This window comes from Etheostoma spectabile, unplaced genomic scaffold (assembly GCF_008692095.1).
Source record: "Etheostoma spectabile isolate EspeVRDwgs_2016 unplaced genomic scaffold, UIUC_Espe_1.0 scaffold00004397, whole genome shotgun sequence".
Lineage (NCBI taxonomy): Eukaryota > Metazoa > Chordata > Actinopteri > Perciformes > Percidae > Etheostoma > Etheostoma spectabile.
In genome coordinates this window covers 39033-62514 of record NW_022603144.1, presented here as the reverse complement: position 1 = coordinate 62514, position 23482 = coordinate 39033, and the positions used below count along the sequence as shown (strand labels likewise).

At 41.7% G+C, this 23482-nt stretch overlaps 1 protein-coding gene across 2 annotated transcripts; it reads left to right on the top strand.

The window, feature by feature from the left end:
- Positions 1-2428: 2428 nt before the first annotated feature.
- Positions 2429-16955, top strand: LOC116677116 (zinc finger protein 135-like). Of its 2 annotated transcripts, XM_032507797.1 has the most exons (5): positions 2430-2824; positions 4162-4380; positions 7405-8301; positions 12922-13140; positions 15245-16951. In XM_032507797.1, the coding sequence occupies exons 1-5, from the start codon at positions 2632-2634 to the stop codon at positions 16750-16752; spliced, it is 3036 nt and encodes a 1011-aa protein (XP_032363688.1). In that variant the 5' UTR covers positions 2430-2631; the 3' UTR covers positions 16753-16951. The 2 variants fall into 2 exon arrangements, with proteins under 2 accessions (XP_032363689.1, XP_032363688.1); XM_032507798.1 differs by lacking the exon at positions 4162-4380 and having other exon boundaries at positions 2429-2824; positions 15245-16955.
- The last annotated feature ends 6527 nt before the right edge of the window (positions 16956-23482 follow it).

The window sequence follows — 23482 nt, the reverse complement described above, 5'->3', positions numbered from 1 at the left end:
ATAAGATGAATCACCTGACCTACCTTGATTATAGTGCCCCCTGAAGGCTGGTCTTCACCACATTTGGTACACAGCCTTAGAGTGGCATGGCAAAAAAGCATCTCAAGCTTTGCGCTGATTTACTTTGGCCGTGACATGCTTAAGTTTGTGTTTTCATATCTAAGTAAACAAATGTGTTTATAAGTATTTGTTTAAGCATTTTTCAGTGTTTAATGATAGGGTTACTATAGTCAAACGTAAAGCAGACTTCTCTGCCATTCACCTTGACGCCACTGGCTGCCTTCTCACTCGCTCACAATTTGTATACCTTAGCTTCTTGCAGATCGATTTGCAAGAATTCAGTTGTTAAACAGACATGTAAATTGTATTTTGTGTCTGTTAAGAGGCACAAAGGTAGGTTGGGTTTTTTTCAATCTAAAGTACTTGCATATTTATAACGATCGAGATTAACGTAAAAATTGACCGGAATTCTCCTTTTAACAGTTCAAATAATTTGCTTAAAGTACTGTGATAAAGTAGTAGTAGTAGTTGTCAATATGGCCGTATACGCGAGGAAAGAAATGTGGTAACTATCATCAGATATTTCCTAAACTAAGCCCAGGTAACCAGGGGCCCTTTTTAATAGTAGTAGTCAAAATTGGCTGGAAATCTCCTTTCAACAGTTGAAATAATTTGCTAACAGTACAGTCTAAACAGTTGAAATAGCTGAAAGTACTGACTTAACAGTTGAAATAATTATCTAAAAGTAATAGATTATTGCAAGATGGTGTCAAATGTCTGTAGATGCAGCTCTAACCTACATGATGCCTTCCCATGCTCTAGTCAACAATGATAGCAGTTTAGTCTAAGATGAACTAACAGCTGATACATTCATAGACATACAAGTGGGTAAACGCACAACCGGGGAGATGATAGAGCCTGGGAGGCAGCGACTAGCTAACATGGCTAAATGTGTTAACACGGTCAACAGTGCTAACACAGCTAGCAGAAGTACTCCCTAGTTAGCTCAAAGTACTGACTAAACATTTAAGTAGTTAGCTAAAAGTACTGATTAAAGATTTTAAATAGTTAAAGATATATTGAGATTCTTTATTTAACTCAAAGAAAATTAAGGTAGTTACTACCTTCAGCTAAGTATTTACTATACATTTGTCTGTGTTTGGTTCAGTTTCCTGCAGATGTTGAGCAGCAGCTGGTGGTTAAAAAAAGAGGTTTCCCCTGAGCAGGAGGAGTGTAGCTCCAGTGTGGACCAGCAGGAGCCAGAGACCCCCCCCCCCCCACACACATTAAAGAGGAACAGGAGGAACTGTGGAGCAGTCAAGAGGGAGAGCAGCTCCCATTCACTCCTGTCCCTGTGAAGAGTGAAGATGATGAAGAGGAAGCTCCGTCCTCACAGCTTCATCAGACACACTCAACACATGGAAACAGAAGCTGATGGAGAGGACTGTGGAGGAGCAGAACCAGCCAGGATCAATCGTCCACTTTTACAACAAGAGACTGGAAACCAGACTGGAGACTCTTCTGAACCTGAGACTGGTGACATGGAGATTAAGGGACAATGCAGCGATATTCCCAGAGGACATTAATAGCAGACTGGTCAGAGACCAAGACATTCATGATTCATTTTTTTGTTGCTTATTCTTCTCTAATAAAGGACAGTTTATGTTACTCCTTAATAAGTGGGCCTAATGTTATTTGTTATAGCTTGCATTGGTTTCATAACCTTCTCCATTAGTCTCCCATCCCTGGACCAATAACGTGGTCTATATACAGGACGTATGTAGTGTAGTTTACATTCATCACACGGGAACACCACAATGCTTCTTCATCTTTTTATTTTGGTGGGGTCACTTGTCAGAAGAATGAAAAACATAAATGCATTGTTTTACATATATGTTTACAGCGTGTATTTAAATCATTTACTTCTTCTTCTAGTTTGTCTGATTGTTCTGCATGAACATTAATTGTAGAAAGAGTTTTAGAATTAGACATACAGTGGGATTTGAAAGTTTGGCCCCCCAGGTAAAAATGTGTAGTACTGTGCATAAAGAAGCCAAGAAAAGATGAAAAAATCTCCAAAAGGATCAAATGACAGATTAGACATTTGTATTATATGTCACAAAAAGTTCGATTTTATTTCATCAATTACTCTTTCAAAATAACAGAAAACAAAAAAATGGCATCTGCAAAAATTTGGGAACCCTGCAGGGTTGATACATTGTACCCCCGTGAATTTGACCCGTTCTCACTCCTGATTGGACAGTGGCTGCATGTGGACTGCTGGGACTGCCGGAGTAATTAAAATGCGATAGGGGCCCCTGGCTGTCAATCAATGGGTTCCAGTGATGCTGGCCCCTGATTGGCCCATAAGCAACTGCGTACACGTCTATTTATATGTTTTGCATTGGTATTATATTTTTTTTATTCAGACGTGTATTTTAATCATTTATCTTGCTGTGTTTTTCTCTAAAGAAGCCTAAAACACTTTCGGACTTTTATTTTGAAACTCAGCAGCTGATCTCCACCGGAAGCTGTAGTCCTGACTGCGGCTAACTTCCCCCTCTGACCAAGATGGCGTCTCTCGGAAAGCAGTGTTAGCAGAGGGTCTTTGTTGTGTTAGAAAGAGGTAAAATGTGTAAAGTCCAGATGCTGAGAGCGTTGGTGGAGCAGCGACTAACTGCGGCTGCTGAAGAGATATTTGGGCTGTTTGAAAGAACGATAGCAGAGTACGAGGAGGAACTTTGTCGTTCAAAAGAGGAGAACGAGCGACAACGGGAACTACTGGACGCAGTTTTCAACCCTCAGCTCCGGGTCCACAGAGCAGGTTAGTCCATTAAACCTTCAGCTGGTCTTTCTCTCCTTCCTGGGCTCTCTTCTCTCAGCGACGATATGACGATAGGACGGATGGAAATAAGCATTTATTCAGAACATCTGTTGGAATCTTCGCTCTTTAACAGGCCGTCGCCACCCACCAGACTCCATGTAAATAATCACTACTTTTATCATCGTAAAACACACTTCATTCAAAGTGGACAGAAACTAAATAAAACTACCAAAAGCCGTCTTGGTTCATCTTTCCTCTGTTCCAACAATCACCACTCTGGTCTGGTTGGAATAAACTCTTAATTCACCCATTTACATGTGGAGATATGCTGCTCTATACACGCTAAAAGTAGTGATTATTTACATGGAGTCTGGTTGGTTTGGTGATGGTGATTTCTGGGATGTTTTTCTAGATAAACAGACGAATCTCAACAGTAATGTTTCTTTTTAGCAACAGTTTTCTTTATTTGCAATCTGTTGCTATGTGTGTGTATTTCTCTCTCTCTAAAACTGATTTTGATAAAAGTAGTGATTATTTACATGGAGTCTGGTGGAGATATGCTGCTCTATACACGCTAAAAGTAGTGATTATTTACATGGAGTCTGTTTGGTGATGGTGATTTCAGGGATCTTTTTCTAGATAAACAAATGAACGTCAATAGTAACGTTACTTTTTTTTGTTGCAATTTTGCTTTATTTTGAAATCTGTTATCAAAAGTGCATATACGTACATATATACATACATACATATATTTTTTGCGATTTCTGTGCGCTCTGCACGTTTGATGCAGGGACGTAGCTAAGTATTTGAGGGACAGTGGACTAAGATTACGTCTAAAATTATTAATTGTTATTAATATAAATTAATTGTTCGTTACGATGCATTAAGAAGCTTGCAGACATAGTGGCACTTTTTTTTTTACAAGCACTTTTTTTTTAAACACCAATGTTAGCTGGGCAGCTGGGGGGGGGCAAGACCCTAATGTGGGGGGAATATTTTGGTGCACACATCTCCCTGCACTGCGGGCTCATGACTGTTCTCCTGAGAGCCTATAGCTGTAAAATGTATATAATGGCTGTCATTCATAATGTGTATTATCTAATTATGGCGCTGTATGCTGTAAAGCCTGTAACCTGGATGTAATGTTATTAATGTCTCTGTTCCCAAACTGCCAGGGCTAGCTATCGTCAGCAGAAGCTAGAATGAACGGAAGTTCACGTCGAACACTGTATCCGTTCTCTTACTAAATCCATGGTCTTTACAGCATGATCACTCTGGAAGTTAGTATGCAGAAGCATGTAGTCCCGGTCTTTATTGTGTTTCCCTGTTTCCTGCAGATGTGCAGAAGCTGTCGGTGGTTAAAGAAGAGGTTCCCGCTGAGCAGCAGCAGTGTAGCTCCAGTGTGGACCAGCAGGAGCCAGAGCCCCCCCCACACATTAAAGAGGAACTGTGGAGCAGTCAGGAGGGAGAGCAGCTTCAAGGGCTGGAGGAGGCTGATATCACCAAGTTCTCATTCACTCCTGTCCCTGTGAAGAGTGAAGATGATGAAGAGGAAGGTAGGAACAACGTTGATGTATTTATTTAATGTGTTTTTAGGGGAAGAGGAAAGGACTCTGCAGAAGTCTAGAGCCGCCCCCTCTGAGTGGATTAGTTGTCTAATCGGTTATTTTAAGAAGTTGTATTGTTGTCTAAACTGGGTGAAGCTGAACTTTTGTCAGCTAACCTTAAATGTAACAGGCTCTAAGAGGACTGTCCCCTCCCGGTGCGCAGTACCCGGCGTCACGGGACCAGCCGGTGGTCGCTTATATCATGTGGTATCATAGGAACAAAGAATGCGTTGTCCAACCTGTGTGTGTTTGTGTGTGTGAAGGTACACTCTATAGGTTTCCAACAACTAAGACAGTTGGGTCTAAGTCAATCTGATAATGATCTCAAGGCAAATGTCCAAACTAATGACCATGTTTACAATTAGGAATTAAAAGTCCACTCTCTGATTTGTGATGTTGGAGAGTTGTCAGCTTTATGTTGTTTTCCCATCCAAAATGCATGTTGTCCCAGTAATCAGTTGGAGGTGGTAAAGGTAACATGGAGAAGAAAATTTATAGTAATTTGTGGTAGTATGTCCATCTTAACTAATTACACCTGAGCTTGTAGTGATTTTGGGAGGTAAGACCATCGATTAAGATCAGGTTCAATTAATTTATAGATTATAGATGTCCCGGAAGTTTTTATTAGCAATACTAATTAATGAGGGAAAATTTGAGGGCAAAGTAGTCTTTATCCTCGACGTTCCAATTATGGGATTGCTCCGGTGTCAATGGAAATTCCGCTACATGTCCCTCATTTAGGTCAGATATCCGTCACCTTCCTCTTCCTTTGTGTTGGTGTTCTGAACTCCGGTGGATTATCTCAAGATGCTGTACAGATAGAGTAGGTCTAGACCACGCTCTATAATTTACAAAGACCCAACAATTCCAGTAATTCCCACAAGAACAAGCAGTTAGTTCAACAGTGGCGAGGAAAAACCTTCTTTCACGGAGAAACCTTGGACAGACGCAGGATCTTGGTAGGCGGTGCATGACGCTGCCAGTTGGGGGTGTGATGAACAGTGGCAATAATAGTAACAAAGATAATGGAATTATGTCTAGAAATAGTAGTTAAGATAAGAAAACCTCTATTTGTCCCACAGTGGGGAAATTGCGGTTTGCAACAGCAAAGACAAGTGTAGCCTTTACTAATGGTCTACTATATAGGTTATCTATCTAGACTAGGTTTCAGAAGATTTAGGTAAGTAGGAGGTAGTGGACTGAAACAATAACAGTAACAACACACGTATCAAAGGTTGAGAATATTTATATATGTGTGGGCGTGAATAGCATACAGCATAAATACAAAACCTTAGGGTGCACCCTCTAAGTAGCCCAAGAGTTGTTTAAATGGTGTACAAAATAAACATTAAATACAATATTCAGAAGTGTTCCTTACAAAATAAAAGTAAAATGAATAAAATACAATATTCAGAAGTGTTTCTTCTCAAGAGTCTTGCTTTTGTCTTTAGTCCATGGCATAAAATAAATTAAAATACCGTCCTTTAAGATTCTGTAGTTCTAGTTGGGTGGCTCGCCATCAAACATGAATCTTTCCAAGGGACACAAAAAACCTGACCTGTGTAAACCAGGTCAGAATAACATAATGAACTATATGGTAACATATTATACATAGGTTAAGTGTATTAAACATATGTTACACTAACAGTACTCAAGTCTTGTTCAATTCTGCAATAAAATACATTTCCCATTCTAGCCATATGCCTTGAGCTCTTACATCAAGCATACAGACAGTGTTAACCAGAACTGGAGCTAAACACACGTGTTAAAACCATGCGCGCAAAATACAGGAATATAGTTTACATACATACTGCAACTTACGTTTATTATAACCCAGATGCATATTGTAAACAAACTTAGACTATCTTAAATATAAAACAGAGATTGGCAAATTAATATGCATTAATGTGGTAACACAGTGAATTACATAACATGCTGCGTAGTGTCTGCGTTCGCTAACTGCATCATGGCACTCGATACTTCAATCGCTTTGGCTAGCTAACTCACCAAGTTTCACGTCGGACAAACACGTTGAATATCCCACACAACGGAAATCCCTCAAGGCTCCTTGGCAGCGGTATGGTTCACAAAGTACTTTTCCAAGGGTTTAGATGACATGCAATTATTTTTAGATGTTAATTTCTCTGTTATCTCTTCGTATCGGCGGCTAACAGGCTGGCTGTGTGCTGTCTGTGGGCCACAAAAGCACCCGCTGTCACCTCTCAAATCAAGGCGGGATCAACTACTGAACCAATGTTTTAATTGGTTCATAATAACCATATGCATTTATAATAGATTAACTTGTTTATTTTATAATAATAATAATAATAAAATATATGCATATTTGTTTCCATCATTTTTCTAGTGGGCTACACAAGAGCAGAGATAGATAAGGGAACAAGTGTCAAACAAAGAAGAACCGGTCTTACAGTAAAATAGAAACAGAGTTACTGGACATTAAATAAGACTAAAATACACTACGCCTTATACAGTCTCCTGAGGCATAAATAAATACTGGTAGTATAAAAGTATTATCAACAACACACGCACGCACACACTTAGCCTGTCAAATGAACGAAGTCCAAAGAGAAAACGAAGCGAGATCAAATTAAGAGAAACATCAAATATGAAACTCAAAATTAAAGAATTGCTCCATACGTCGTCCTCTGGAGCACATGGGCACTCTAACCCACAGTGGGAATCAAACCCACAGTGGGAATCAAACCCTGGTTTCCCACAGCAAGGCATGGGTCAAAGCCATGGTTCACTGTATTCCCATAACCCAGATATACATATGGTTTTAATCAAACCCATTCCTAGTAGTAGGTTATGTTTAAATCATGTTCTCAGTTACTCTGTGAGTTATTAAAATGTCAAAGGTTGTGATTGTTCCTAAATGGAGGCAAGTTGAATGGTGCAGCTGTCTTGGTTTTGTCTGACGTCCCAGTTTTCCTCACTTTGTGTTTCCTGCAGATGTTGAGCAGCTGTTGGTGCTTAAAGAAGAGGTTCCCCCTGAGCAGCAGGAGTGTAGTGCCAAGGTGGACCAGCAGGATCCAGAGGCCCCCCCACACATTAAAGAGGAGCGGGAGGAACTGTGGAGCAGTAAGGAGGGAGAGCAGCTTCAAGGGCTGGAGGAGGCTGATATCACCAAGTTCCCATTCACTCCTGTCCCTGTGAAGAGTGAAGATGATGAAGAGGAAGCTCAGTCCTCACAGCTTCATCAAAGACAAACTCAACACATGGAAACAGAAGCTGATGGAGAGGACTGTGGAGGACCAGAACCAGCCAGGAACTCGCATCCACTTTTACAACCAGAGACTGAAGACCAGACTGGAGACTCTTCTGAACCTGAGACTGATGACAGTGCTGATTGGAAGGAGACCAGAGAACCTCAGTCAGCTTTAAACTCTCTGAAACATGATTCAGGGTGCAAGAAAACATTCAGCTGCTCTGAGTGTGGGAAGAGATTTGGCTGCAAGTCATCTCTAAAGAGACACATTATGACTCACAAAGGAGAGAAAGCTTTCAACTGCTCAGTCTGTAGGAAATCTTTTAAACAGAGAGGACATTTACGGTCACATATGGCAGTCCACACAGGAGAGAAAAGATTCAGCTGCAGTGTTTGTAACAAAAGATTTACCTGGAGCACTCAGCTCAAAAGACATAAATGTGTTGGTCTGATGGAAACAGAAACTGATGGAGAGGACTGTGGAGGACCAGAACCAGGCAGGAACTCACATCCACATCTACAATCAGAGATTCAAGACCAGACTGGAGACTCTTCTGAACCTGAGACTAATGACAGTGCTGATTGGAAGGAGACCAGAGAACCTCGGTCAGCTTTAAACTCTCTGAAACATGATTCAAGATGTAAGAAACGATTCAGCTGCTCTGAGTGTGGGAGGAGATTTGGCTGCAAGTCATCTCTAAAGAGACACATTAAGACTCACAAAGGAGAGAAAGCTTTCAACTGCTCAGTCTGTAGGAAATCTTTTAAACAGAGAGGACATTTACGGTCACATATGGCAGTCCACACAGGAGAGAAAAGATTCAGCTGCAGTGTTTGTAACAAAAGATTTACCTGGAGCACTCAGCTCAAAAGACATAAATGTGTTGGTCAGATGGAAACAGAAGCTGATGGAGAGGACTGTGGAGGACCAGAACCAGCCAGGAACTCACATCCACTTTTACAACCAGAGACTGAAGACCAGACTGGAGACTCTTTTGAACCTGAGACTGATGACAGTGCTGATTGGAAGGAGACCGGAGAACCTCGGTCAGCTTTAAAGTCTCTGAAACATGATTCAAGATGTAAGAAAACATTCAGCTGCTCTGAGTGTGGGAAGAGATATAGCTTCAAGTCACAATTGAAGATACACATGAGAACTCACACTGGAGAGAAAGCTTTCAGCTGCTCAGTTTGTAAGAAATCTTTCACACGAAGAGGAAGTTTACAGTCACACATGGTGGTCCACACAGGAGAGAAAAGATTCCGCTGCTCTGAGTGTGGAAATAGATTTGGCTTCAAGTCAAATCTGAATAACCACATGCTAACTCACACAGGAGAGAAAGCTTTCACCTGCTCAGTCTGTAAGAAATCTTTCACACAAAGAGGAGGTTTACAGTCACACATGGCAGTCCACACAGGAGAGAAAAGATTCCGCTGCTCTGAGTGTGGAAATAGATTTGGCTTCAAGTCAAATCTGAATAACCACATGCTAACTCACACAGGAGAGAAAGCTTTTAGCTGCTCAGTTTGTAAGAAATCTTTTACTCAGCGAGCAGAGTTACAAATTCACATGAGAATCCACACAGGAGAGAAACCTTTCAGCTGCTCAGTCTGTAAGAAATCTTTTACACAGCGAGGAGGTTTACAGTCACACATGGTAGTCCACACAGGAGAGAAAAGATTCAGCTGCAGTGTTTGTAACAGAAGATTTGCCTGGAGCTCTGACGTCAAAAGACATAAATGTGTTGGTCAGATGAAAACAGAAGCTGATGGAGAGGACTGTGGAGGACCAGAACCAGCCAGGAACTCACATCCACTTTTACAACCAGAGACTGAAGACCAGACTAGAGACTCTTTTGAACCTGAGACTGATGTCAGTGCTGATTGGAAGGAGACCAGAGAACCTCAGTCAGCTTCAAACTCTCTGAAAGATGGTTCAAGACGTAAGAAACGGCTCCGCTGTTCAAAGTATCAAAAGAAATCTTCTAGATAGGAGAAATTATATTTTGTGGTATGAAAAGTATTCTTATTTTTTATTTATATCTTATTGTTTCATACATTTCTTTCGTTCTATGTAACATATTGTATGTTTAGCAAGATTCAGTATTCTTACTGTCTCACACAACGATCTAACAACGTGAGAATGAAAAGCTTTCCTTCAGAATGAGATCTTCATCCTTTGACACCTGTTGTGTACTTTTCAAATACTGAGGTCCTTGTTTCACAAAATTAATATTAAATGTACAGATTGGATTGGACAATTGGAGATTGTACAAAGTTTGTCATTTTTAAGACTCAAATGAATACTATACCAAAATATGTTTAAGGTTTAAGAACACAACATTGTTTAGAAGAGCCCAGATCCTACATATATCTATCCTCTTACAGTTTTTTTCCAATTTATAAAATTTACTAACTGGGCTGGTTTTATTAAAATACTAAACACAATTCCAAAAACCACTCACCCGAACTGCAGAATACCTCTTATATCCTGCCACAAGGAAACTACCATCATCTTTGATCTGGTTTGTTGTTTTTCTCAGAGCTCTGACAATATAATAAAGTATTTGTCTTTCTTTTAAACGTGTTTTTTAATCATTTATATTCTGGCGTGTTCTTCAAAGGAAATCTGGAACATTTCAGGACATTTATTTTGAAACTCAGCAGCTGATCTCCACCGGAAGCTGTAGTCCTGACTGCGGCTAACTTCCCCCTGTGACCAAGATGGCGTCTCTCAGAAAGCAGTGTTAGCAGAGGGTCTTTGTTGTGTTAGAAAGAGGTAAAATGTGTAAAGTCCAGATGCTGAGAGCGTTGGTGGAGCAGCGACTAACTGCGGCTGCTGAAGAGATATTTGGGCTGTTTGAAAGAACGATAGCAGAGTACGAGGAGGAACTTTGTCGTTCAAAAGAGGAGAACGAGCGACAACGGGAACTACTGGACGCTGTTTTCAACCCTCAGCTCCGGGTCCACAGACCAGGTTAGTCCATTAAACCTTCAGCTGGTCTTTCTCTCCTTCCTGGGCTCTCTTCTCTCAGCGACGATATGACGATAGGACGGATGGAAATAAGCATTTATTCAGAACATCTGTTGGAATCTTCGCTCTTTAACAGGCCGTCGCCACCCACCAGACTCCATGTAAATAATCACTACTTTTATCATCGTAAAACACACTCCATTCAAAGTGGACAGAAACTACATAAAACTACCAAAAGCCGTCTTGGTTCATCTTTCCACTGTTCCACCAATCACCACTCTGGTCTGGTTGGAATAAACTCTTAATTCACCTATTTACATGTGGAGATATGCTGCTCTATGCACCCTAAAAGTAGTGATTATTTACATGGAGTCTGGTGGAGATATGCTGCTCTATACACGCTAAAAGTAGTGATTATTTACATGGAGTCTGGTGGAGATATGCTGCTCTATACACGCTAAAAGTAGTGATTATTTACTTGGAGTCTGGTGGAGATGTGCTGCTCTATACACGCTAAAAGTAGTGATTATTTACATGGAGTCTGGTGGAGATGTGCTGCTCTATACACGCTAAAAGTAGTGATTATTTACATGGAGTCTGGTGGAGATGTGCTGCTGTATACACGCTAAAAGTAGTGATTATTTACATGGAGTCTGGTGGAGATGTGCTGCTCTATACACACTAAAAGTAGTGATTATTTACACATATATAAATATATATACATCAGGGGTGGGCAATTAATTTTTACCGAGGGCCGCATGAGCAACCCGAGCACTGCTGGAGGGCCACATTGACAATATTTCAATTAAATTTTGCTCAGTATTATTTTAGATAAAAATAAAAATAAATGGTAATAATTTAATTTAACCTAACATAACTTTTTACAAAAGCAGATTGCTTTTGATGGTTTTATTTCAACTCTTAATCCTTAAATATTTATTAGCCTATGTGAAATTAAAATGAAATTAAAATAAGAAAAAAAAAACAATCATTGAATTGCTGATTGAAACTGCATCTCTGGGGGTGTGAAGTTTGGTAAAAAGTACTAGTTGGGTTTGCAGTTTTACCATCAACCATCAGCCTCCCTCGCGCGTCATCAGACAGATTCCGGTATTTATCCTCGTGCTTCGTCGTGTAGCGGCGATTCAAATTATAATCTTTAAACACAGCGTCCTGTGCACCACAGATTAAGCACACGGCTTTACCTTTAATTTCTGTAAAGAAATACTTGGCAGTCCATGTCTTGTTGAAAACACGGCATTCGTCATCAACTTTTCTTTTTTTAGCGTGAGCGGACATCTCGGGGGTAACCGGGCATCTTGGGGGTAACCGGGCATCACTCGTCGCTGTGCACCTTCACTCACATGTTACGCACGGACATACGTCCAGAAATAACACTTCAAAATAAAAGCAGCACAGTTGTATTGCACACACGACATAGATGTTTTTTAAAATTTATTTTGTAATTTGTGATTGCCGCTGTTCACCTTCACTTACAATCACGCACGTGCATACGTCCACACGGAAGTAATACAAATAACGCTTTTCAAAACAAAAGCAGCACCGTTGTATTGCACACTCGATATAGATATATTTTAAATTTATTTTGTAATTTATGATTGGCAACACGCGGGCCGGACTGGGACGCACAAAGGGCCGGATGTGGCCCGCGGGCCGTAAGATGCCCAGGTCTGATCTACATACATAGATTTTTCTGCGTTTGCTGTGCGCTCTGCACGTTTGATGCAGGGACGTAGCTAAGTATTTGAGGGACAGTGGACTAAGATTATATCTACAATTATTAATTAATATAAATTAATTGTTTGTTACGATGCATTAAGAAGCTTGCAGAAATAGTGGCAGTTTTTTGTACAAGCACTTTTTTTTGAAACACCAAAGTTATCTGGGCAGCAGGGGGGGGCAAGACCCTAATGTGGGGGGAGTATTTTGGTGCACACATCTCCCTGCACTGTGGGCTCATGACTATTCTCCTGAGATCCTATAGCTGTAAAATGTATATAATAGCTGTAATTCATAATGTGTATTATCTAATTATGGCGCTGTATGCTATAAAGCCTGTAACCTGGATGTAATGTTATAAACGTCTCTGTTCCCAAACTGCCAGGGCTAGCTATCTTCAGCAGAAGCTAGAATTAATGGAGCTTCACGTCGAACACTGTATCCGTTCTCTTAATAAATCCATGGTCTTTACAGCATGATCACTCTGGAAGTTAGTATGCAGAAGCATGTAGTCCCGGTCTTCATTGTGTTTCCCTGTTTCCTCCAGATGTGCAGAAGCTGTCGGTGGTTAAAGAAGAGGTTCCCGCTGAGCAGCAGGAGTGTAGCTCCAGTGTAGACCAGCAGGAGCCAGAGGCCCCCCCACACATTAAAGAGGAACAGTGGAGCAATCTGGAAGGAGAGCAGCTTCAAGGGCTGGAGGAGGCTGATATCACCAAGTTCTCATTCACTCCTGTCCCTGTGAAGAGTGAAGATGATGAAGAGAAAGGTAGGAACAACGTTGACGTATTTATTTAATGTGTTTTTAGGGGAAGAGGGAACCCCTCTGCAGAAGTCTAGAGCTGCCCCCTCTGAGTGGATTAGTTGTCTAATCCGTTGTTTTACGAAGTTGTGTTGTTTTCTAAACTGTGTGAAGCTCACCTTTTGTCAGCTAATCTTAAATGTAACCGTCTCTAAGAGGACTGTCACCTCCCGGTGCTCAGTACCGGCGTCATGGGACCAGCCGACGGTCGCTTATATCATGTGGTATCATATGAACAAAGAATGCGTTGTCCAATCTGTGGTTACGCTAAAGTACTCTCTATAGGTTTCCAACAACTAAGAGTCAATCTGATAATGATCTCAAGGCAAATGTCCAAAATAATGACCATGTTTACAATTAGGAATTAAAAGTCCACTTTTGGATTTATGATGTTGGAGAGTTGTCAGCTTTATGTTGTTTACCCACCCCAAATGCATTTTGTCGCAGTAATCAGTTGGAGGTGGTAAAGGTAACATGGAGAAGAAAATAATTTGTGGTAGTATGTCCATCTTAACTATTGACACCCAAGCTTGTAATACGCTTGTAGTGATTTTGGGAGGTAAGACCATCGATCAAGATCAGGTTCAATTCATTTTTAAAGATGTCCTGGAAGTTTTTATTAGCAATACTAATTTATGAGGGCAAAATGTCCACCCCCAAGTAGTCTATATCCTCGACGTTCCACTTAAGGGATCCCTCCGGTGTCAATGGAAATTCCGGTACATGTCCCTCATTAATACCAGATATCCGTCACCTTCCTCTTCCTTTGTGTTGATGTTCTAAACTCCGGTGGTTTTCAATTACATTTTATTTATAGTATCAATTCATATTAAGAGTTATCTCAAGATGCTTTACAGACAGAGTAGGTCTAGACCATACTCTATAATTTACAAAGACCCAACAATTCCAGTAATTCCCACAAGAACAAGCAGTTAGTTCAACAGTGGCGAGGAAAAACCTTCTTTCACGGAGAAACCTTGGACAGACGCAGGATCTTGGTAGGCGGTGCCTGACGCTGCCGGTTGGGGGTGTGATGAACAGTGGCAATAATAGTAACAAAGATAATGGAACTATGTCTAGAAATAGTAGTTAAGATAAGAAAACCTCTATTTGTCCCACAGTGGGGAAATTGCGGTTTGCAACAGCAAAGACAAGAGCAGAGCTGGATAAGTGAACAAGTGTCAAACAAAGAAGAACCGGTCTTACAGTAAAATAGAGAGTTACTGGACATTAAATAAGACTAAAATACACTACGCCTTATACAGTCTCCTGAGGCATAAATAAATACTGGTAGTATAAAAGTATTATCAACAACACATGCACACACACACTCATATCAACAACACACACACGCACGCACTCATATCAACAACACACACACGCACGCACTCATATCAACAACACACACACGCACACACACACTCATATCAACAACACACACACGCACACACTCATATCAACAACGCACGCACGCACACACTCATATCAACAACACACACACGCACACACTCATATAAACGCGCACGCACACACGCACTAATATCAACAACGCACGCACACACACTCACGTATATCAACAACACACACACACACACACTCATATCAACAACAGACACACACACAAACAAACAGACATACACACGCACACACACACACACACTCTGTCAAATGAACGAAGTCCAAAGAGAAAACGAAGCGAGATCAAATTAAGAGAAACCTCAAATATGAAACTCAAAATTAAAGAATTGCTCCATACGTCGGCCTCTGGAGCACATGGGCACTCTAACCCACAGTGGGAATCAAACCCACAGTGGGAATCAAACCCTGGTCTCCCACAGCAAGGCATGGGTCAAAGCCATGGTTCACTGTATTCCCATAACCCAGATATACATATGGTTTTAATCAAACCCATTCCTAGTAGTAGGTTATGTTTAAATCATGTTCTCAGTTACGCTGTGAGTTATGAAAATGTCAAAGGTTGTGATTGTTCCTAAATGGAGGCAAGTTGAATGGTGCAGCTGTCTTGGTTTTGTCTGACGTCCCAGTTTTCCTCACTTTGTGTTTACTGCAGATGTTGAGCAGCTGTTGGTGATTAAAGAAGAGGTTCCCCCTGAGCAGCAGGAGTGTAGCACCAAGGTGGACCAGCAGGAGCCGGAGGTCCCCCCACACATTAAAGAGGAGCAGGAGGAACTGTGGAGCAGTCAGGAGGGAGAGCAGCTTCAAGGGCTGGAGGAGGCTGATATCACCAAGTTCCCCTTCACTCCTGTCCCTGTGAAGAGTGAAGATGATGAAGAGGAAGCTCAGTCCTCACAGCTTCATCAAAGACTGACTCAACACATGGAAACAGAAGCTGATGGAGAAGACTGTGGAGGACCAGAACCAGCCAATAACTCACAGCCACGTTTACAATCAGAGAGTCAAGGCCAGACTGGAGACTCTTCTGAACCTAAGACTGATGACAGTGCTGATTGGAAGGAGACCAGAGAACCTCAGTCAGCTTTAAACTCTCTGAAACATGATTCAATATGTAAAAAACGATTCAGCTGCTCTGAGTGTGGGAAAAGATTTGTCTTCAAGTCAGATCTGAAGAGACACATGAGAACTCACACAAGAGAGAAACCTTTTAGCTGCTCAGTCTGTAAGAAATCTTTTACACAGAGTGGAAGTTTACGGTTACACATGGTAGTCCACACAGGAGAGAAACGATTCAGCTGCAGGGTTTGTAACAAAAGATTTGCCTGGAGCGCTCAGCTCAAAAAACATAAATGTGTTGGTCAGATGGAAACAGAAGCTGATGGAGAGGACTGTGGAGGACCAGAACCAGCCAGGAACTCACATCCACTTTTACAACCAGAAACTGAAGACCAGACTGGAGACTCTTCTGAACCTGAGACTGATGACAGTGCTGATTGGAAGGAGACCAGAGAACCTCAGTCAGCTTTAAACTCTCTGAAACATGATTCAAGACGTAAGAAAACATTCAGCTGCTCTGAGTGTGGGAGGAGATTTGGCCGCAAGTCATATCTTAAGAGACACATGATGACTCACACAGGAGAAAAACCTTTCAGCTGCTCAGTCTGTAAGAAATCTTTTACACAAAGAGGAGGTTTACAGTCACACATGGTAGTCCACACAGGAGAGAAAAGATTCAGCTGCTCTGAGTGTGGGAAAAGATTTGGCTTAAAGTCACATCTGAAGAACCACATGCTAACTCACACAGGAGAAAAACCTTTTAGCTGTTCAGTCTGTAAGAAATTTTTTACACGGAGTGAACATTTACGGTCACACATGGTAGTCCACACAGGAGAAAAACCTTTTAGCTGCTCAGTCTGTAAGAAATTTTTTACACGGAGTGAACATTTACGGTCACACATGAGAATCCACACAGGAGAAAAACCTTTCAGCTGCTCTGTTTGTAAGAAATGTTTTACACGGATAGGACATTTACGGTCACACATGGCCGTAGTCCACACAGGAGAGAAAAGATATAGCTGCTCTGTTTGTAACAAAAGATTTGCCTGGAGCTCTCAGCTCAGAAAACATAAATGTGTTGGTCAGATGGAAACAGAAGCTGATTAAGAGGACTTTGGAGGACCAGAACCAGAACTGCAATCTTCCTGAATCTTGGCAGGTATTATCTACTGACACTCACGATGAAAAGTTATCCAAAGAATTTTGTTAGTGCGAAAAATGTGCGAGCTATAGAGGACCAACTTTCTGTCAGGGTTCTTGAAAGAAGAAGTTGCATATCTGGCCAAGATTTATTCCAATCGCCACCAAACAAGACAAAGTTGTTCCGCATAGTGGTCGAAGCATCCATGCCAAATTTCAAGTCAATAAGCCATTAGATGGCGCTGTGAGAATTTTTTTAATTCTTTTTTTTTTATATTTTTTCTTCCTGTAGGCGGCGGCTATTGAAACAGGAAGTTGTGTATCTGGCCAAGATTTATTCCGATGGCCACCCAATAAAGGATCGCTGTTCCGTATAGCAACATGAGTATCCATGCCAAATCTTGAGTGAATCGGACATTACATGGGGCTGCTAGAATTTTGTTTTATTCATTACCCACATTGCAATACATCTAGCATTAATGCCATCTGCATGAAATGTTGGATTTTGAACAAAATGCTCTAAACTGGAACTGTATTTCTTTCACAACAAATACCTATATGACTGAATAGTTTGTTTTTTAAATGGGGATAACATGTGGGAGAGCCTTTAATGACACTGGGTTTGATTGCATGACAGTCTGTGACTGTCAGCCATGTGTGACTCAGCTGGCACGCCCCCCCCCCCATGAAAGCAACACACTATAGCACCATACCATAGCTGGAGGCTGTTCTCTCAGTGAGCTTCATGCGGTAGTAGGTAGTAGAAGTAGAACACACACACACACACACACACAGATACATACTTAACTAAAGTCTGTGAACTAACTGAAAACATGCCTGATATTCTAGTTTCTTCAGAGTACCCCCCCCTCCCCCCTTTGCTTTTCGGATAGCACTGCAAACCCTTGGTGTTCTCTCAATGAGCTCCATGAGGTCTACGGAAATGGTCCCCCTCCACAGGTGGGCCTTGTCAGGGTTCATTAGTGGAGTTTCTTCCTCATTAATGGAGTTGGGACCATCAGAAGTCAGGTTGATACACAGTCGACAGCCTATTGGACGACTGGTAGAATTCATATTATGGCAAGAACCAATCAGCTAAGAGAAGAGAAACGAGGCCATCGTTACTTTAAGAAATGAAGGGCAGTCGGTCCGGAAGATTACAAAAACTCTCAATGTGTCCCCAAGTGCAGTCGCAGTTGGATCAAAACTTTTCAGATGACAAGTTTTCAGTTATTTCACCTTTTTTGTTAAGTTCATAATTCTGCATGTGTTCATCATAGTTTTGATGCCTTCAGTGACAATCTACAATGTAAATGGTCATGAAAATAAAGGAAACTCATTGAATCTTTTGGCCTGTACTGCACGCACGCTGTACTGCATTCACTGTGCAGTACAGTGAATCAGCCTAATATGACAAACATCATCTGATTTACATGAAGCTTAGAATGTGTGGTCTACATGTGATACTGAGGTGGCCCCCATACTTTAACCACGCCCACTCACCCAGGCCATGCCCCCGTCCCTAACATTTGAACCGTTTAAGCTACAGTCTTGTGTAAGGTGTCATTGAACTCAGCAGAGAGTTCCTTCTTCATTGGTGATGTTTGACCCACCCCCCGGTGAGCTGGCCACGCCCCCTTCCACAGATAATGAACTGTATGACATAGAGTCTTATAGCAGGGAGTTCCATCTTCATTGGTGACAATTTGCAGTGTCTGAGTGTTGCGCAAATTCACTGCTGCAAAGATTGGCCTATGCCAGTAACCCCGACCTGCATAGAGGCGAGGGCCCGTTCATCATTGCTTGCAGTTTTAATTAGATATTGCTTTTTATTGTAATGTTTGTCATATAATCAATTAAGGGTGTCACAATTTAGGCTCAGAGTCTCAGAGAGGAGACTTTATCTCTGTCAGGGATTTGGAGAGTCGGGACTTTTCCTGGTGGGCCGGTAGTGTCTCGATACCCTGGGTCCGCCTGGGTCCCAGACCTGCGGCCTCCTCGCTCTCGTGAGATTAGGCTCGTTGGAGATGAGCCAGGTCTGCGTAGAATTGATCACCAGTTGTTGCATGCTGGGTAGATTTGTGTCTGAATTGATCCAGATTCGCTCTGATGTCATGTACACGTGGGCAACGATGACCTCACGAGATCGCGGCGGCCAGATGGAGTCACGGGTAAATTCGTGACTACGTTTGTTGTAATCAACTAAGAAACATTATTAAAGTAACAATTTTGCCGTTCATATAGTTTGCTCATTCCTGATGTTATGGTTGTGTTGTTCCATATTAACGTGGCTACATCTGATGAAACCTGCATCAGCGACGCAGCCGTTTCTGCGACTAACGGCAGGACCTCCTGAGGAGGGAGAACAAGGATCTGATTCTGCACACAACAAGAACCAGAATACAAACATAAACCTGTTACTCTTTCCAAGACTCTTAATTTTCTTTTCTTTATTGTTTTCACACTTCACTGGTACATTGCTGCAAATACAACTGCTTATAGACAATATACTTGTCAGCATGGCGAGAGGGCATGAGACGGGAGAAGTTCCAAGTTGCAGCCATAGAAGGAATCTTTTAGTTTGCCTATAATCTGCATTTATTTTAGAGACGGACATATATTTTTAAATATTAATAAAAACACCCACAAATTTTTAAGTGTTGTATTAATTAGCATGATAGTTGACCCAAGCTTTTACTTAAACTAATTTTGAAAAGTAGAAGCTCGGGGATGGCGCCAGGCGGGACGGCATGACATGCGGCGCTCCAGGCTGCAGCCATACACTCTTGGATTTTACTGCTGACTTGATCCCGACTTGCTCTGACGTCATGCACACGGGCAACGGAAATCTCACGAGAGCAAGGGGGGCGCAGGTCTGAGACCAGGGGGCGCAGGTCTGAGACCAGGGGGTGCAGGTCTGAGACCAGGGGGTGCAGGTCTGAGACCAGGGGGCGCAGGTCTGAGACCAGGCGGCGCAGTTGCTTTTCACCGACTGCAAGAGCCAGGCGGACCCAGGCGGCCCCAGAGCATGCTGGGAAACGCCGGCTTCTCAGCTGATCTAACACCTGATTGGTTTACAACATGATGACGTTTTATATAAACTTTTTATTTATTTTTTGTGAACAATTTTTTCTCTTTTTATTACTTTTCAATCATCAAATCAGTTATATATCCATCCGACTGCACCGTCGGCAAATCACCATCAAAAACAAATTAAATACACATTTCACAAGACAACTACAAAAAAAAAAAAAAACACATTGCGACCCCCCCCCCCCCATCCCTCATACCCTGGATCTCTAACAGGATTTACCGGCCATAAACATACCTCAAACCCACAATGTACACACAGATATTAAGTTACAGCACATTCTTAACCTTATCAACCATTGAATGCCACGCTGAGATAGGATCGGGTCCGGCTCCGTGCATTCTTCACACTGACAGCTCCATCTCGATTACGTCTATATACGTGTTAATCCAATGAGGCTTAGTAATTGCATGTGGAGGTTTCCAGCGTAGAGCTAACAATTTCTTGGCCGCAGTGAGGCCTGTTAGGAGCATACGTTTTTTCCAACATGTCATCTTTAGTAAGGAAGTGTCATTCAAGAGCAGCACAGCAGGAGAACATGGTCCAATAACCTCCATAACATCAGATAAAGTGGCACATACCTCCCCCCAAAGAAAAAGCTTCACATCCTTACATTCCCAGTACATATGCATGTATGAGCCTATACAACCTTCTGAACAGAGATTACAGATTGGAGAAATTAGGCGTTTCATAAGAAAGCTTTTCCTGGGAGTGAGGTAGGTCCTAAAGATATTGTTAAAATGGATCTGTTGGTGATTTGGATTCTTAGAGGCAAAGCCAATCGAGGACCAAACGGTATCCCAGTCCAGTGAGTCACTTTCATTGTGCTGTTGTAGGTCATTGGCCCACACACGTAAAATAGGGAGAGTCTTATAAGAGGCATCCCGAACAAAAGAATATATTCGGGAGACCACCCCTCTGTTTTGACTACCACTCTGTAAAATGGAGTGCAAAGGGTGGATAGTAGGATGAGAGCCCCATGGTACTCCATATGCCTTCATGGATGAACGTAGTTGAAAATACAGAAATAAAGATGTTCCAGGCAATTGGTAAGACCGTCTCAGATCATTAAAATCACGGAGCCCATTTTCATTACATACATCAGCTAGAACGTGTATACCTCTAGAGCTCCATATTGGGGATAATATAAACTTTTTATTGTTTTTGAATCGGAGGGATTTTAACTCTATTTGTCTGATTTAAAGACTTATTCTGTCCAGAACACATGTTGAGGCTGATAGAGACGTTTAGAGTCAGAGAGACTAGACCTGATCCCAGATCATCTCCAGTCTGTTGATTAAAATCAGCAACAGGTCTCATGTAGAGCATTCTGAGATCTACTCTGTCATAATTAAAACAACTGGAGACTGTGTACCAGCTGATCTGGGGTCTGATTATATTTTATTAAATCGGAATTGCACCACAGTGTTTTTGTCACTTCCTGTCCAGCCTGAAGGAGCTGGAAATTATCCGTCTTTACCGCAGCTTTTTGCCGCCTGTTCTCATCTTCTTTACAGGCGAGGCGGGCCTAATATCGTCGCCTGTAGACGTGTGCATGACGTCGGAGCAAGTTGGGATCGAGTCGGACACAAATCTACCCAGTATGCAACGGGCGGTGATCGTCCGCGCAGACCGGCTCATCTCGATCGAGCCTACTGTTCATTTTCAGACAAACAACTAAATCAGATGAAATTACCCAGCAAGACCAAAACTTATCTTCTGTTTTGACACATTAAAAGGAAACTACCATCATCTTTAATTTGGTTCATTGTTTTTCTCAGAGCTCTGACAATATAATACAGTATATGTCTTTCTTTTTATTTATTTTTTAAATCATTTATACTCCTGCCTGTTCTTCAGAGGAAATCCGGAACATTTCCGGACTTTTATTCTGAAGCTTTAGAACTAAACTGCACCGGAAGCTGCTACTAACTTCCCCTTGTGACCAAGATGGCGTCTCTCAGAAAGCAGTGTTAGCAGAGGGTCTTTGTTGTGTTAGAAAGAGGTAAAATGTGTAAAGTCCAGATGCTGAGAGCGTTGGTGGAGCAGCGACTAACTGCGGCTGCTGAAGAGATATTTGGGCTGTTTGAAAGAACGATAGCAGAGTACGAGGAGGAACTTTGTCGTTCAAAAGAGGAGAACGAGCGACAACGGGAACTACTGGACGCTGTTTTCAACCCTCAGCTCCGGGTCCACAGAGCAGGTTAGTCCATTAAACCTTCAGCTGGTCTTTCTCTCCTTCCTGGGCTCTCTTCTCTCAGCGACGATATGACGATAGGACGGATGGAAATAAGCATTTATTCAGAACATCTGTTGGAATCTTCGCTCTTTAACAGGCCGTCGCCACCCACCAGACTCCATGTAAATAATCACTACTTTTATCATCGTAAAACACACTCCATTCAAAGTGGACAGAAACTACATAAAACTACCAAAAGCCGTCTTGGTTCATCTTTCCACTGTTCCACCAATCACCACTCTGGTCTGGTTGACATTAACCCTTAATTTATCCATTTACATGTGGAGATATGCTGCTCTATACACGCTAAAAGTAGTGATTATTAACATGGAGTCTGGTGGAGATATGTTGCTCTATACACGCTAAAAGTAGTGATTATTTACATGGAGTCTGGTGGAGATATGCTGCTCTATACACGCTAAAAGTAGTGATTATTTACATGGAGTCTGGTGGAGATGTGCTGCTCTATATACGCTAAAAGTAGTGATTATTTACATGGAGTCTGGTGGAGATATGCTGCTCTATACACCCTAAAAGTATTGATTATTTACATGGAGTCTGTTGGAGATATGCTGCTATATACACGCTAAAAGTAGTGATTATTTACATGGAGTCTGTTGGAGATATGCTGCTCTATACACGCTAAAAGTAGTGATTATTTACATGGAGTCTGTTGGAGATATGCTGCTCTATACACGCTAAAAGTAGTGATTATTTACATGGAGTCTGTTGGAGATATGCTGCTCTATACTTGCTAAAAGTAGTGATTATTTACATGGAGTCTGGTTGGTCTGATGATGGTGATTTCAGGGATAGTAACATTTCTTTTTTGCAAAAGTTTGCTTTATTTATAATCTGTTATCAAAAGCATCATATTGTGTGTGTGTGTGTGTGTATATATATGTATATATATATATATATATATATATATATATTCCCCAAAACATGAGCTCGATATGTGACCAAAACAGGTTATATAATTGATAAATGAAAGAATAATAGTTATACAACAGTGAATCAACAAGTTGTCAAGGATCAAAATGCAAAATAAACTTTTTCCTCCACAACAGGACATGGCTCTCCTTACATTTTCAAAATTTTAATAAGGAAAAAAGACCAAAGTCATGTCCTTTGCTGTTACTCCTGTGACCTCTGCCGTGACAGAGGCAAAGCAGCGGGTGTGGGAGAAGTTCGGAGAAAACATGGAGAAGGACTTTCGGTCGGCACCAAGGTGCTTCTGGAAAACCGTTCGCCACCTCAGGAGGGGGAAGCGGGGACTCATCCAAGCTGTATACAGTAAGGATGGGACGTTGTTGACCTCAACTGGGGAGGAGCGGTGAAAGGAGCACTTTGAGGAACTCCTAAAT

Coding starts and splice junctions, on each gene's coding strand:
- LOC116677116 (XM_032507797.1), top strand. CDS start 2,632: ATGTGTAAAGTCCAGATGCTGAGAGCGTTGGTGGAGCAGCGACTAACT. Junction 4,381..7,404: donor TGAAGATGATGAAGAGGAAG/GTAGGAACAACG, acceptor TGTTTCCTGCAG/ATGTTGAGCAGCTGTTGGTG. Junction 8,302..12,921: donor TCTGAAACATGATTCAAGAT/GTAAGAAACGAT, acceptor TGTTTCCTCCAG/ATGTGCAGAAGCTGTCGGTG.